The sequence below is a fragment of the Myotis nattereri genome (assembly GCF_964212035.1).
Source record: "Myotis nattereri genome assembly, chromosome: 7".
Lineage (NCBI taxonomy): Eukaryota > Metazoa > Chordata > Mammalia > Chiroptera > Vespertilionidae > Myotis > Myotis nattereri.
Window position 1 is genome coordinate 50,555,029 of NC_138082.1, and position 17,341 is coordinate 50,572,369.

The 17,341-nt window shown below is 36.7% G+C and overlaps 1 protein-coding gene across 1 annotated transcript in view; it reads left to right on the top strand.

Moving 5' to 3' along the window:
- Window positions 1-14,488, top strand: part of GALNT3 (polypeptide N-acetylgalactosaminyltransferase 3) — a gene marked incomplete at its 5' end in the record, with an annotated part of 29,331 nt that extends 14,843 nt beyond the window's left edge. The window contains 6 exons of the mRNA XM_081096280.1: window positions 95-212; window positions 1,939-2,139; window positions 4,525-4,656; window positions 4,865-4,966; window positions 11,420-11,572; window positions 13,350-14,488. Of these exons, the coding sequence (XP_080952406.1) occupies window positions 95-212; window positions 1,939-2,139; window positions 4,525-4,656; window positions 4,865-4,966; window positions 11,420-11,572; window positions 13,350-13,472 (829 nt within the window). The 3' untranslated portion in view covers window positions 13,473-14,488. The remainder of the gene's footprint in view (window positions 1-94; window positions 213-1,938; window positions 2,140-4,524; window positions 4,657-4,864; window positions 4,967-11,419; window positions 11,573-13,349) is intronic.
- Window positions 14,489-17,341: the final 2,853 nt, after the last annotated feature.

Sequence of the window (17,341 nt, forward strand, 5' to 3'; positions counted from 1 at the left end):
AATATGTTTGTGGATTTGATTCAGTTGTTCTTTAAAGATTTCTTTTTTCTTATTTGACTTTTATAATACAGTTTGACAATGGATTATTTTTCAGAACACCCACTTTTGCAGGAGGCCTTTTTTCCATATCAAAAGAATACTTTGAATATATTGGGACTTATGATGAAGAAATGGAAATCTGGGGAGGTGAAAATATAGAAATGTCTTTCAGAGTAAGTTTATAAACATAGCATACCTATAAAACAGTGAAATCTATAGTTTGTTCTAATAGGCTGATTACCATGGATATATGTAGTCTTTACTTTTTGTGCTTTCTAAAATTTAATTGCTAGAAATTTTAGAATAGGATATTTCCTTTAAAAATGTAACTTAAGCCCTAGCCAGTTTGGCTCAATGGTTAGAAGGTCGGTCGGCCTGCGGATTGAAGGGTCCCAGGTTTGATTCTGGCCAAGGGCACATGCCTGGGTTTTGGGCTTGATTCCCACTGTGGGATGTGCAGGAGGCAGCCAATCAATGATTCTCTCTCATCATTGATGCTTCTATCTATCTTTCCCTCTCCCTTCCTTTCTGAAATCAATAATAAAATAAACTGTGCAAAATGATTTTAAAAAATGTAACTTAATATATTTATTCATTGCTGCCAATGTAACAGGAGGAATCAGTTAAATGCCTGTGTCCAGGCAGTGACACCAATTAATGCACTTGTAGCTACTGAATTCCAGCCAAGATAAATATAATTAAATCTAGTGCTTCAGGAAATAAGTTGATTCTCAAGGGAGTCAGAATGGAGAAACATTTATGTATAATTTTAAAGGACATTGAATTTAACTTTTTGGATTAAATGAGATCCCCCATCCCAAAACATATGAAAAGTTAATATGAGAAACAAAACAAAGGCTTTGGATGGTCTCCATATGTACTTATTTGATTTCATGAATTCATTTTCTGCAATGACTTTGTCATTCATTTTTATCCCCTACGTTGGAATGTAGTGGAAAAATAACTGAACTAGGAGTTAGAAGATTTAAGTTTTGGCTCTGACTCCATCTATCACATAATGGCAGTGATGATCTTAGCCAAGTATGAACTGCTGAAGGGCAGGGGTCTTGTTTTATTCATTTCAGTATTCCCCACCCTTCACACATGTTAGAACTCAAGCACAGTTTGTTGAATTGAACATATCACTTAGTTTTCTCATTTGTTTAAAAGAGAGAAAAAAAATTTGATCGCTTGCCCTAATACTAGCTCATACTATTAAACATTATTTTAGATTTTTTGCTTGGTGATTATTTATGGCAGAACTAATTGTCAAGATATTTAAGTGGATAGGTATTGATTTAATGATTTATCATTTTATTTAGAGTTAATGCAAGGATTTTTTTTTTACTATCTCTACATACATATGAGTTGTTTTTGTTTGTTTTTTTTATAAATGAGCAGTTACTTTATAAGTTTAATAGATTTTACTTTGGTAATAATGACTGTTCAGAATTGTTGTCTTCACTAAAAATTGGATATGTAAGGGATAATGGAGTGTAGGTTCATTTACTTGAAGGTCACTAGAAGAGAGTAACCATATAAGTTGTATAAGAAGACAGAAGTCAAATGCAGAAAAGGCTTTGGTCTTCTGTGTATATTAGAGCTTGAATAATTGTTTGCAAAAAATAAATTCTGGGTTTCATTTTTATAAGAGATCTGAAATAATTATTATGTTAAATTTCTGAAAATATGCTTTGGTTGACTTTAGTATACCATTTAATAAAATTGCTCTTTATATTTAAGAACTTAAGCTGAACTGATGGGGCAGAGACTATTTGTGAAGTTGTGCTAAAATTCTTCTATATTTTGCTTTTAATAATATCTTATAGGTGAACTTAAAAGCAACACTTTGATTTTCCTAAAATATTGTAAATTTAAACAAATATCATTAATTATCAGGTATGGCAATGTGGTGGGCAGTTGGAGATTATGCCTTGCTCTGTTGTTGGACATGTTTTTCGCAGCAAAAGCCCTCATACCTTTCCAAAAGGCACTCAGGTGATTGCTCGCAACCAAGTTCGCCTTGCAGAAGTCTGGATGGATGAATACAAGGAAATATTTTATAGGAGAAACACAGATGCAGCAAAAATTGTTAAACAAGTAAGTTAGAGCTAAGTAATTAAATTACAATAAAAATCCACTCCCCAGTTCCCATGTTCTTTTACTTATTTGAATCAATTCAAATATGGAATATTTTAAAAGGCTGTTTTTAAAGCTGGCTTTTTTAACTCTTAAAATATATAACTTATGATGCCAGTTCAATTTTTTTTTTTTAAGGAAAATTGAGTAAACTGCTTTTTAAAAATTTATGCATTCTCCTTGATTATATCCTTTTGGGAAAAAAATATTGATTTCAGAGAGGAAGGGAGAAGGAGAGAGAGATACTGACATCAGTGATGAGAAAGAATCATTGATCAGCAGCCTCCTGCATGATCCTCTACTGGAGATCAAGCCCACAACCTGGGCAGGTTGCCCTGACTGGAATCGAACTGTGACCTCCTGGTTCATAGGCTGACACTCAACCACTGAGCCACACCATCTGGGCGATCATATCCTTTTTAATATTGGAAGCCATTTAGTTTTGTAACTGCCTTGGTTAAAAATTTTTCTCAAGGAAAAAATTAAGTGGAATTGTTTTTAACTGGTCTTAGGTGATGTGATTAACACCTAAATCAATGTGCTAAGTGGCTTTTTGAACTGGAGATAGAGACATTGTCAGAATGTGGCCAGAGAATAAGCCAGGAGTATCAAAGCCTTTTTTCCCCCCAAGTTCTGGTTCCACTACACACTGGAGGGACCACCTTGGCAAAGCCCTTTTGAAACTGTAATTAGGGATGGCACTTCATAAGTTGGTTAAGAGCTTGGCTGGATGTGGGGTGTGTGCTCAACCAATTCTCTTCTCTGTCCTTCCGTGTTTTAAGAGAGGAAATACTTGCCTTTCTCCCAGAGTAGTTGTGAAATAAATAAGTGCTAACAAATGGTACTGTTATTGACCTGCCATAGATAAAAGCGCTGCAGAATCATGGGGTCCAATACATGAAAACTGAGTTCCAATAGGTTTCATATTGGATGTGGTAAATGAACTGGACAATTTAAGAACATGCTTCAGTGAATGGCACCCAACTCTCTCTTTTTTTTTTTTAGTTATGTTTTAATTGATTTAGAGAGAAGAAGGGAGAGGGAGAAAGGGATAGAAACATCAATGAGGAGAGAGAATCATTGATCGCTGCCTCCCAGGGATTGAATTAGCAACCTGGGCATGTGCCTGACCCGGATTCAAACTGGCGACTTTCTGGTGCATGGGTCGATGCTCAACCACTGAGCACATTGGCTAAGGGGCACCTAATTCTTTATAAGAATCAGTGCTGATTTGTGGGGAAGGGGTTGTATACTGGGTTTAAAGGGCATCAACATGTTGACTGTCATAAAGATATGGTTACTTATATTCACTTTTTCTTTGGCCTCCATTATCTCCATGTAACATGTCAGAAGGATGCAAAGTCAGAGCCCTGCTGGGTTAGATTGCTATCTTTTTACCGGAGGCAACCAAGACAAATTGGGCAGATTGTATACTGCAAAAGGGTACTTGGCTAAGCAGGCAAGTAGGTGCTAAATACAGCTTATGCTCACCCATAAAGAGGAGTGTGAGCCAACAATCCCCCCACCCCTTGCTTTTTTTTTTAACACAGGGCAAATAGATCTGCTTGTAAAATGCATAAGTTAGCCAAAAGTCCTTTGTAGAGTTTTACACTTTTTTGCTAAAACACCTGGGTTCAAGACTTTTGAAGCTGGTAAGGAAAATATTTTCTGTAGTTGAACTGACTAGCTTGAGAATTTACCTTTTCATATATTTAGGTACCAAAGATAATATAATTTTCTTTAAAAATTTTCCTACAGACCAAATTCCTTTTCAGTTTAATAGTGCTTTTTAAAAAAGTTGTTTGTTTAGTTCCTTAAATAAAATGCCATTGCCTTTTTCTACTAATATACTGTTATTGCTAGAATATTATGAGGGCTATTGTTAGAATAAGCTACACCCATAAAGCTAGAAAAAAATTTTTGTGTGTGATCTTGACTAGAGAAAAGGTATAAATTACATTATGTTTGGTACTTTCTCTATACCTGTTTTCTCACACCTCACTTTACAGATCATTTTGGGGATCAATTTTGAATGCTCCCACTACCATTTCTTTGCTCATAGCATTTTGCTAGAGATCTTTGTCCCATGGGGAGATTTGTGGTACATAGGAAGAGGCAAATAACACTTGACCAGCACCATGGTGGCACCTGATTCTTTTTGAAGCCAGAAATGAGCAAGTGGGAATACTTGTTGCATGAATGAATTATGAATGCAATTAAATTTTATCTTGAATTTAGCCCAGAAATTTTTTTAAAACCTAAAGATAAATACTAATCGTAGCATTTGAAGTACTTTACCAGTGCTGTTTTGATGAAGCCTTCTCTTCACTTGTTATCTTTCTCCAGAAATCATTTGGTGATCTTTCAAAAAGATTCGAAATAAAGCACCGCCTTCAATGTAAAAATTTTACATGGTACCTGAACAATATTTATCCAGAAGTCTATGTGCCAGACCTTAATCCTGTTATATCTGGATATGTGAGTATTTTCCTGTTCCTTTTTACTTGGTATACTCCTTGCCACCAACATTTATGTGGTTCAGGGGAAATTGCTGAAATACTTTCAGGTTGTTTGCTTTTGAAATTTTTACACTATTCTTATTTACCCTACTTGTTGAAATCAATTGAAGAAATATATAAACTACATGGATTTAAATTTTTTTTATAACTTGAAAATTTTCCTTTAGATTAAAAGCGTCGGTCAGCCTTTATGTCTGGATGTTGGAGAAAATAATCAAGGCAGCAAGCCATTAATTCTATATACGTGTCATGGACTTGGGGGAAACCAGGTGAGCCCTGCTTTAAAAACCCTCCCTTCTTACTAGTCCTTACAAACACAAGTTGTCGCATATTTTTCAGAAGTCCTACATCAGTTTTATATTCGCGTAACTGGTGTGTGAAATGTTTCTAGATTAAGTTTGGAAATTTACATTGAAGCTGTGGAGCACTTTATTTTGATTTTCACTCTGGCTCTGAAAACAATTTGAAGTTGCTTACCTATTCAGTAGAAAGGTAAATGAGAAAATAATGGAATAATGCCTTTTAAAATAAAAAATGGGTTCTTTTATATGGAATTTTTATACTGTGTGACTATTGGCATGGTGATTTTGCAAAATTATACATAAAGGTTATATTTAACTGGATTCAATAGTGAATTATAAATCATGTTAATCCCAAAAAAGCAGTGTTACAAGTAATTTTCATGGCCATAATAAATTTTCTAAAAATAAGGTATGTTCTTGATTCTCTTTGGTTGATAACATTTCTGCTTGTTGCTACTTATTTGACCATTTTTACAATTTAGACTCAAATGTCAAATGTCACTGTTTGGCCTACTATTGGTAGAGAACATATTAAAATATTATTTGAGTTTTTACCTTTCTTTCCTTGCCTTTCCAAGTGAACTCCTGGAATGATTAGACTCTTTCTTCATTTGTTAATTCAGCAAATTCATGGAGTGACTCCTGCATGTCAGATACACTGCTGGGCTCAAGCAATTTAGATTCTAACTCCTTCAGGAAATCTGTGTTTCAGAAAGTAGGCAAGGTATAATGGTTACAGGTTACAGGCAATTTGGGCTGAGTGGGGTTGCAGAGGGCAGGCGGCTGCCTCCAGAACCAGGCTATAGGCAATAAGGGCTGGGGGTTGCAAAGGGCGAGGGCCTCTGGGATTAGATAGTTTCAGCCAAGAGGTTGTAAATCTTTACATAATGGTAGACAGTTTCTTGGGAAATGAGGATGGACTGCATTCTGATGTTAACTCCCATATCCCAGGGCATATAACTCTCAGCCAGGTTAGACTATGCTTTTTCTAGTCAGAAAAATCATGCTTAACAGAGAATGGTTAATATTCCTTTTCAAAAAAATATATTGTTATTGATTTTAGAGAGGAAGAGCGAGGGAGAGAGAGATGGAAACATCAATGATAAGAGAGAATCAGCAATTGGCTGCCTCCTGCATGCCCCACACTGGGGATTGAGCCCACAACCTGGGATTGTGCCCTGACCGGGAACTGAACAGTGACCTCCTGATTCATAGGTCAATGCTCAACCACTGAGCCACACCTCCGGGCATAGCATTATATTTGTTTTTATCATAAAAGTTGAAGATATATTTTTATAACATTGTTTCATCAGTTTTTCTCTTATCATTGCCATAAAGATGTTTTTATATTTTTGTCTCTGGACAAATAACTCACATATTCTTCCAACTAATATTTGTTTAGAGCTTATAATGTAACATGTACTGCTATAGTGGTGAAGTCAAAATCCCTGATCTGGTCTGGTGGAGCTAGTGTTCTAGAAAGGAAGGAAAAAAAGAAATATGTGATTTCGGGTATGAAGAAAAATAAAGCAGGATGGGGGGAAGTGTGTGTGTGTGTGTGTGTGTGTGTGTGTGTGTGTGTGTGTGTGTATAATTTTCAAGGTTCAGGAAGACCTGCTTGAGAAGGTGACCTTAGAATCGAGGCCTGAGGGAGTTAGGAGAGGAACCATTTTCCATGGGGAGAACCTCTGCACAGGGAATGAAAGGCCAGAGGCCCAGTGGCAGGTACATGGAGCACACGGGAGGCCAGTGCAGGAGCAGAGTGATCTGGGAAGAGAAGTGTGGGAATTGAGGGCAGTGACATCAATGGGGGGGTCCTGGTCATACAGGTTTAACAGACCTTCTTAAGGGCCTTAGATTTAATTCTGAGCATGACAGAAGCCATTTGAGGGTTTTGAGCAAGAGGATAATATTTTTTGGTTTATATTTAAGAAGATAATTCTGGTTTCTGTTACCCTAACTTAGCCATCAATTTTATTTTGGTTTATTTCCTTTAAATTTATTTTCAATCAAGTATTGAATTTAAACTACTTTGTGAATTTTAGTTTCTAGTACTACATGTTTTTGAGATATCATCTAACTTAATCATTTCCTCATGCTCTTTTCCACTGTTTTGACCTGATAATTATATTTTTATAATCTAAAAAGTCATTGTATCAGTATTTGTATATGCCAAGTAAAAATATTTTAATAATGCAATTAAATTGACAAATAAGCTGTGCAAGGCAGTCTAAGTCATTATGGCTTTTTAAAAATTGTTTTATTGCTTAAAGTATTACAAAGAGTATTATATATGTCTCCTTTTTTTTCCCCCCTTGACAATCCCCTGGCCTCCCATACCCCGCAGTGTCTTGTGTCCATTGGTTATGCTTATATGCATGCATACAAGTCCTTCGGTTGATCTCTTACCCACCCCCTCAACCCTCCCTGGCCTTCCCACTGTTGACAGTCTGTTCAATGTTGCTTTGCCTCTGTATCTATTTTTGTTCATCAGTTATAATGGTCTTAATTATCCATAAATGAGTGAGATCATGTAGTATTTTTCTTTCATTGACTGGCTTATTTCACTTAGCATAATGCTCTCCAGGTCCATCCATGCTGTTGCAAATAGTAAGAATTCCTTCTTTTTTACAGCAGCGTAATATTCCATTGTGTAGATGTACCACAGTTTTATAATCCATTCATCTGCTGATGGGCACTTAAGCTGTTTCCAGATCTTAGCTATGGTAAATTGTGCTGCTATGAATATAGGGGTGCATATATCCTTTCTTTTTTTTTCTTTTTTTTAAAAATATATTTTATTGATTTTTTACAGAGAGGAAGGGAGAGAGATAGTTAGAAACATCGATGAGAGAGAAACATCGATCAGCTGCCTTCTGCACACCTCCTACTGGGGATGTGCCCGCAACCGAGGTACATGCCCTTGACTGGAATCAAACCTGGGACCCTTCAGTCCGCACGCCAACGCTCTATCCACTGAGCCAAACCGGTTTTGGCCATATATCCTTTCTGATTGGAGTTTCTGTTTTCTTGGGATATATTCCTAGAAGTGGGATCGCTGGATCAAATGGGAGTTCCATTGTTAACTTTTTGAGGAAACTCCTTACTGTCTTCCATAGTGGCTGCACCAGTCTGCATTCCCACCAGCAGTGCATGAGTGTTCCTTTTTCTCCACATCCCCTCCAGCACTTGTTGTTTGTTGATTTGTTGATGATAGTCATTCTGACAGGTGTAAGATGGTACCTCATTGTTGTTTTGATTTTCATTTCTTGGATGATTAGTGACTTTGAGCATGTTTTCATATCTCTCTTGGCTTTCTGAATGTCCTCTTTTGAAAAGTGTCTATTTAGGTCCTTTGCCCATTTTTTGATTGGATTGTTTATCTTCCTTTTGTTAAGTTGTATGAGTTCCCTATAAATGTTGGAGATTAAACCCTTATCGGTGATAACATTGGCAAATATGTTCTCCCATGCAGTGGGCTTTCTTGTTGTTTTGTTGATGGTTTCTTTTGCTGTGCAGAAGCTTTTTATTTTGATGTAGTCCCATTTGTTTATTTTCTCTTTAGTTTCCAATGCCCTAGGAGCTGTATTGGTGAAGAAATTGCTTCGGCATATGTCTGAGATTTTGTTTCCTTTGGATTCCTCTAGTATTTTTATGGTTTCCTGTCTTACATTTAAGTCCTTTATCCTTTTTGAGTTTATTTTTGTGTATGGTGTAAGTTGGTGGTCTAGTTTCATTTTTTTTTGCATGTATCTGTCCAATTTTCCCAACACCATTTATTGAAGAGACTGTCTTGACTCCATTGTATGTTCTTGCCTCCTTTGTCAAATATTAATTGAGCATATTGGTTCGGGTTGATTTCTGGGCTCTCTATTCTATTCCATTGGCCTATATGTCTGTTCTTGTGCCATTACCAGGCAGTTTTGAGAACAGTGGCTTTGTAATACTCATTATGGCTTTTTAACACAGTATTTCGCTTCTTCCACTTTCTCTTCCAAGTTATTCATACTGGTTCTAAGTTACAAGTTTAGCCAATGTTCTCAGCTTTTTTTGTTGTCTAAGTATCTTCAACTATTTTCCATTCCTTATAATGCCCCTTTTAATGCTTTTAAAAAAGAGTGGAGCCCCAGCCTGTTGCTCAGTGGATAGAGCGTTCGCCTGTGGACTGAAGGGTCCTGGGTTCAATTCCGGTCAGGGGCACATGCCCGGGTTTTGGGCTCAATCCCCAGTAGGGGGTATGCAAGAGGCAACTGATCAATGATTCTCTCTCATCATTAATGTTTCTATCTCTCTCTCCCTCTTCCTTCCTCTCTGAAATCAATAAAAATACGTTAAAAAAAGTAAAATGGGAAATTCATCCCTTAAAAAAAAAGTGTGGAGCAAAATACTGGACAGCCTTTCTTGCCATCTTTGCAATCCTAAAATTTACTTTTCTTAAAGACATATAGCTAGAGTACTGTTTTCATCATCTAAACCCATTTTTTTTCAATGTCTCCTTCTGTCAGTTATAAAAATGACTGACATAATATTTGTAGAAGGAGGTAAATTAGGCATGATACTAAGACCAAGGGAATTCAAGATTAATTCAGCTAGTGTTTGTACAGTGCCTACTGTCATACCCATAAAGGGTATAGAACAGTCTCTCCACAGGACATAATAAAGGCTCAGTAAATATTAGTGCTAAGACTAATTGTTTAATTACTGAAAATCAGTTATATTCAGTTATTTTATCTTTGGTATATCAACATTATGAAATGTTTGATTTGTAATGAATGCTGTTACTAGGTACACTACCAGACTTTGGTCTGTGGTGAAGCCAGCTAGCTACGCACACAATTCCAATAGAGTGCAATAAAAGTTATCTTTGATGGACTATGGGAACCCTGCAAAGGACGTAATTTTGTGCAGTACAACAAATTCATGGAAAACCAAACAAGGAAAGGAATATTTGAATTGGCCTCTTGAAAAATAAAAAGGTGTTAGGTAGGCATAGAAGGATCCAGAAGGATATTCCAGATAGAGCACAATAGAGCAAAGTCTTAGAGTTATAGATACACATGTTCTGCATTTGTAGAATTGTTTGAAAGGAGCATCTATATATATAAAAGCCTAAGTGACCGAACGACCAGTCGACTGGTTGCTATGATGTGCACTGACCACTAGGGGGCAAACGCTCAACACAGGAGCTGTCCCCTGGTGGTCAGTGCACTCCAACAGCCAACCTCCCGCGACTGGCCAGCCTCCTGTGGTCCCTCCTCCCTGCCGGCTTGCCAACCTCTCCCATTCCCTTCCCCACCGGCCAACCTCTCGTGGTCCCTTCCCCCAGCCAGCCTGCGCCCCCATCGGCGCCAATCAGGGGGGCCAGCCAGTCAACCTCCCATGGTCCCTCTCCCCCCACCAGTCGGCTCCCCTGATCGGCCCTGATCACTGGCCAGGCCAAGGGACCCCACCCTTGCACGAATTAGTGCACTGGGCCTCTAGTAGTATATAATTGGGACAATAGATAATAAAAGATTGAAAATGGAAGTTTCATGTACCAATTAAGGAATGTGGACTTTATCTTAGAAACAGCAGTGACTCACTTTAGCAGGGGAGGTAGGGGATCTAATAAATGTTATAGAAGACAAACAGTGAACTGAAGCAGAGTGAGTTTCCACTTACTGAGGTAGCAGAGTGAACTGAAGTATAGGAGCAGAAACTGCAGATAAATGGAGGTGTTGCAGTAGAGATTCTGAATAAGAGAAGTTAGGATATGGAAGGAAGGATGGGTGGGATGGTAATATCTGAGAGAACAATTCAGTAGGATGAAGGGACTACTAGTAATTAATTGGACATATGTGGAGGAAGGAACATCAATACAGTAACAATAGCTAAAATGTATTGAATGCCCAACATGAGCCAGTTATTATCATTGTTTGCATAAATTAACCCATTTCTCTTTATAATTCTAATGGATAGGAGCTATTAATTTACCCAACTCACAGGCAAGGACACGGAGGCAAGGAGATTACCCCCTTTTAAATGTTCCTAGTTTAAATAAAAATGCCAAGAATTGAGATGAATAAGAGAGAAGGAACATTTGCAGTTAAGGTGCTTCTAGAGCTTGCCAGGCCCTTTCCTATGGAGTACCTGACCTAGCCTCCATCCTACCAGATAACTTCCAGTTTCTGAAATGGGGAGGAGACAATAATGTCTTAATTAGGTAACTTCCTGTTGGTAATAGGCTGGAGAAAGGTTATAGTAGTATCTTCTGTCATAAAAACTCAGCTTATGTTCCTGATCCCAATTCCTACTGTATAATCTTGTTGAAGTAGACACGACTTCATTATTGGGCAAGTTGCTGATTTTTTTGGTTGGACTGTTATTTTGCACCTGAGCATATAGGTGCTTTTGTCAGTAACAGCAGTCTGTCTTTCATAGTACTTTGAATACTCTGCTCAACATGAAATTCGGCATAACATCCAGAAGGAGTTATGTCTCCACGCTGCTCCAGGTCCTGTTCAGCTGAAGACATGTACCTACAAAGGTCACAAAACAGTTGCCACTGGAGAACAGATATGGGAGATCCAAAAGGTACCTCAGTGCAGCTAATTCACCCCTTTATGTAATTACTGTTTTGAATAGCTTTAATTGCTTATCTGTAAACATACGTGAAACATTTTGTATTAACATTATCCATCAGAACTTCTGAGCTTTTCTTAACTTTGTTATTGTTTGTTTACCAATGTGATAAAAGAGAATATATAAGTTAAATACTCTTAGGAACAAAATAATTGGAAAGCTTCTTAGTTAAAGCATGGTTTTTATGCAGATCAACACTTCTGTGAATTATTAATTGTTGTCCATATTTATCTTTTTAAAGTTTCTTATAATGCGTCTTGTAATAGACATACTTTTTTCCTTGGCAGAGAGAAAAGAAAAATCATTATTATTACTATTTTTTTTTACCTGAAGTGCTCAATTCTTTTCTTCCCTGTTTGTGAATTTAGAACTAAGAGAATACACAAAAGTTCTTTTCTGTTTTTATAAAACATATTTTAGGGATTAGCTGGAATCTAGTAACTCTTATCTGAAAACTGTTTTGTGAAATGCAAGAACACTGACTTTTATGACTTACATTTTTTAAAAGAGTTTGTCACTTATGGGTATATATAGCTGGAATGTTTCTTGTTTGAAAACTTGATTGAGACCTTGCTCTATATACCTCTCTTCATTTATATAATACCTTCTGTAGTGGCATAATTGGTGGTGTTTACTCCAGAAACCAACAAGATTTTATCAGACATAGTTGATCTTAGAAAATAACAAGTTAAGAATGGTGTATATTTGGTGTACAGGTTTTCCTTTAGCTTTGATGAGATCTGTTAGGGTTTGGGCTTGTGACTTGGGCTGAGAAGGAATTCAAAGGAGGGAATTAGAGAGGAAGTTTATTTCACTTTCCTCCAAGGGAGAGGACCCTGCCCATGCATTGCTAATCAATACAGGGGCAAGAAGCAAAAACCGGCTTCACTTTTTAAAGCAGTGGTTCTCAACCTTCCTAATGCCGCGACCCTTTAATACAGTTCCTCATGTTGTGGTGACCCCCAACCATAAAATTATTTTCGTTGCTACTTCATAACTGTAATTTTGCTACTGTTATGAATCGTAATGTAAAAATCTGATATGCAGGATGTATTTTCATTGTTACAAATTGGACATAATTAAAGCATAGTGATTGATCACAAAAACAATGTGTAATTATATATGTGTTTTCCGATGGTCTTAGGCGACCCCCTGTGAAAGGGTCGTTCAACCCCCAGAGGGATCGCGACCCACAGGTTGAGAACCGCTGTTTTAAAGGGTAATGGCTGCTGTTGCTTGGTGACAAGGCAGGGAGGGGGATTTGAGTCTGAAGTGTTTTTCAGGAGACAATACCAGCAGATGCCTTAGGGAGGTGTCTTACCAATATTTTTCCCAAGCTTGTAAAACATGCTTAGAGCAAAAGTTATGAAGAGTTCAAAAGAAGCCTATTTGAAGGGGGGTTGCAGGGGAAGGGAGTTTTCTATTAACTAGAGAAACCTTGGTGCGAAATATCCCTTAGTTCTGAAAATAGCAGGGAGGAGGGGTATGCAAAAATGTAGCCTTGAGAGTATCTTGTATTTGTCTTGTAGTTTGAACACAGGGGCTGTTTGAATCAGAAGAGCTAACAATCTTAGGTGCTTCTCATAAATTGTGGAAGGCTATCGCAAAGAAAAAGAAAGGCCTTTTTTTTTCTTTTTCTGTCCTTACAAGACCATAAAGTAGTTTTTGTATTTATGAGTTAACTTTGAGTCTTAAAACTTAATGTCTGTTGTGTTTCTTTTTATTCTAGGATCTACTTCTATATAATCCATTCTTAAAGATGTGCCTTTCAGCAAATGGAGAGCATCCAAGCTTAGTGTCTTGCAATCCATCAGATCCACTCCAAAAATGGATTTTTAGCCAAAATGATTAAGTGTTCCTTAAAATTAAGGAGTTGAAAAGGAGATATTTTTTTCTCATAAAACTGTGACTAGGAATACACTGTAGTTTTTGAAAATTATGCAAAAGCAGCTAATTGTAACTTATTCCAAGTGCATTTTTCTTATTTATGTCTTACAATGTCTCTGTAGCATTGCTACGGAAATCCCTTGTTTCCATTTCAAAGCACAATAATTAATAATACCAAAGACTCTTTTGACATGTCTGTATGTAGGGGGAGATATGTTTACAGTATGATGAAAATAATTTTCCAAGTAAAGTGATGTTTGTGTGATTTGTATACTCAAGGATATGCACAACTACATTCACACACTCACAACTTAAAATATTTCTTCTAGTTTTGGGGAGAAAGGGAGAAAGATTTGATACTGTATTTTTTTAACTACATACAAACGGATCAGTGAAGGTCAAACATTGGCCTTTATACACAAACCAGGAAATTTTTATAGATCTAGAATTTATTACATGAAAATGCAGGTAGATGTTTGTTTTTGTTTTTTTTTCCTTTTGTTTACTGATCTGTCAAATGTTTCCTTAAACATGGAATTAAATGAATAAGCAGTAAACTATTTTTAAAACTTTAATTTCTTGGAAAATTTTAAAATATTTTTTATTCTGAAGCCCACTTGGTTTGAAGCACTTAAGTCTTTCTTAAAAGACTTTTCTTAAGTAACAATACTGTGTTTTCCCAAAGCAATTTAAAAAAAAAACAAACTTTTATAACTTACTATCTGTTGAAAAGCTGTCTTTTTCCTTCTTGTCTTTTTTTTCCTTACCAAAATTCACTAATCTTGAATGTTTGTGAAATTGAATTTTAAATGCAGAATACTTGACTCATTTAAAGTGAAATTTTATTTGTTACTGACTTAATTTAATTTGTTACTGTTCAGTTAATAGATTGTCTTTTGATGAATATTTTTCATTCAAAAAAAACTTCTTTCTCTCTATGTGGAAAACACAATAAAATAAAACCTTACTATTGTAACATTGGATTTATGTATTTTTCTCTTTTGGATAAAATATATCATTGATAATAAGTAGGGGATGCATGAATTTTGTATTCTGAATTTGTAAGAACTGATTATAGAGCCATCAAATATTTCTTAAGGAAAACTCAAACGTTTGATAATCATGGCATAAAAAAATGTGTAATGGAGAAGATTCCATGTTAGATGTTTAAAAAATTTTGTACTAATTCCTGGTAACTTTCCTTGAGCATCTGATAGAGTAATTTTTTTTTTTTAATGTGATGCTTATTTAGGAGATTTAGCACTTTTTTCTTTTTGGCCACTTTATATATAAGTCTCTGGTATTCTTATTTCAGAGGTGAAGTAGGATTGGGTTTATATTTTAAACCCGGCAGAGCCTCACTTGTACAAAAGAAAAAAATTAAATATTGGTCCCATCTGCTCATTATTTGTAACTTTGAAATTGCATTTTTAAAAACCTGCATTCTTTAATTTGTCATAATTCCAACTTTTATTTCAATTAAATTGCCATTTATTGTGTGTCTAACTTTATGACAAGTTATGGTAGGCAGAGTAAGACTTACATTGCCTTTGAGCTTAGGTCTTACGGAGCAGAAAGAAAGACATAATTTTGAAATAGTATCATGAGTGACTTTATGATGTTTTATTTTATGATGAGATGACAGGTCATTATTCATATTTGATATTTTTAATAAATAAAGATATTTCTTTATTACTATAACATATTAATATGTATTGTGAAATATACACTAATACCCACTTACATGTACAACTTCTGTTTCTTAGTTTGTTACTCTAGAACAGCGATTTGCAACTAGTGTGCTGCAAGAATTTTAAAACATGCAATACCTGACTATTTAATCAGGGGCACTGAGATCTTTTCCTTTAGATTGTCAAGTAAAAAGATGACAATAGCCAACACAATAGTAATTTATTGTAAATGGATCAAAATTATACCTATGTTTTTTGTCAGATTGGCAAAAAATATATTTTTTGGTGTGCTTCAGAATTTTAGCAATTTATTTATGCCATGAGATCAAAAAGGTTGAAATTGCTACTCTAAATGAACATTCAGGAGCAAATATTGCCCCTAAAATATTTTTATATCTCCTAATCCTATATAATAAAAGGCTTAATATGCTAAGTGTCTGGTCATCCGGTCAGCTGTTCAACCAATTAAAACATGCTTATTATATACTAAGGCCACTCAACTGCCCACTATGACATGCACTGACCACCAGGGGGCAGACAGTTGACTGGTTGACCAGTTGCTATGATGTTCACTGACCACCAGAGGGCAGATGCTCTGACCGTAGGTTAGCTTGCTGCTGGTCCAGCCGATCGGGACTGAATGAGACAGGCTGGAAACACCCTGGAGCCCTCCCGTGGTCCCTCCCAACTGGCCAATCTCCCATGTCTCTCCCCGGCCCCGATCATGCATTGGTGGGGTCCCTTGGCCTGGCCTGCACCCTCTCGCAATCTGGGACCCCTTGGGGGATGTCGGAGAGCTGGTTTTGGCCCAATCCCACAGTGGGAGTGCCGCTCAGCCAGAAGCCGGGCTCACGGCTGAAGAGCGCAGAGGCGGTGGCAGGAGCCTCTCCCGCCTCCACAGCAGTGCTAAGGAAGTCCAACTGCCTGGGGAGCGGGCCTAAGTCGGCAGTCGGACATCCCCCGAAGGCTCCCAGACTGCGAAGAGGGTGCAGGCCGGCTGAGGGACCCGACCCCCCAGTGCACTATTTTGTGTACCGGACCTCTAGTATGAAATAAAATTAAACAGAACAAATTCTCAAATATATTTTATAAATGAACTTAAAGTAAAACATATTAAAAACAAACAAATCTGAGTACTCTCAGTGTATTAGTTACATGCTGCCATGTCAAGAGCCAACCAAAATCTGCTTAGATTAATTCGGTTGATTGTTTTATGGCTGTGATAAATGGATTCAAAGGGAGAGTTTTTCTTACCTGATTTGGGAGCCCCAGGCTGTTGCTCATGTGACGTTTTACTCATTTCACTAGAGATTTATCCTTTCTGGTCAGGTAATAACTTTTAAAAGTCTGAATTTTGAAGCAATGCTCATAGAAGTTATTTATGCAGCCTGATTGACATCCACTTGAGATATTTAAATGTACTCAAGTGTGAAATTGCGGAACTCTTGCTTAATTTGAAGCTACCATGGCAAATTCTGCAGAAGCCCTGACCTGTTGCCTTTCTTCCAGAGGACCAAGTCCCAAAAACTCTAGATTGGGAGGCTACACTGCCAAACCTGCTAGGGTCAACCTGATGGGTGGGCTCCCTGAAAACCAGGATATGGCCATGCAACTGTAGGAGAAAGTCAGCAATACACTAAAATTCCTATTACTACAACCAATCATGATAACTTTTAAGTTGCTCTGTTACCAGATAACTGGCCTTGCTGTTGACAATTTAATTAAATACTATGTAAATCATAAAAAATATAGCAAAAGAAAACAGGATTGAATGCTTTGTGAAAACTTAATATTTTTAAAAGTTTGGCTAAGTTATATGTGGATGAGAATTATAAAAGATAAGAAAAACAAAACTCTAGGAAGATTCTGTGCTCAAATTGCTTCACAATAGGCTTTAACAAAAGCAGAATGCATCAGATGATGCATTCTAGTATTATTACTATAGGAAAGATGTTGCACAATTCTCATAAACCAGTGCATACTCAAATAAAAGGGCTCGCCTTGCAATGGAATATTTGTGAAGGAATTAATATACATAGTGTGTGTATTTTAAGTTAAAATATTTCATATGTATCAATTTTTATGGCTTTCAATTTTAAATTCCCTTTTCAAATCATCATTCATCTATCAGCCCAATTGTGTT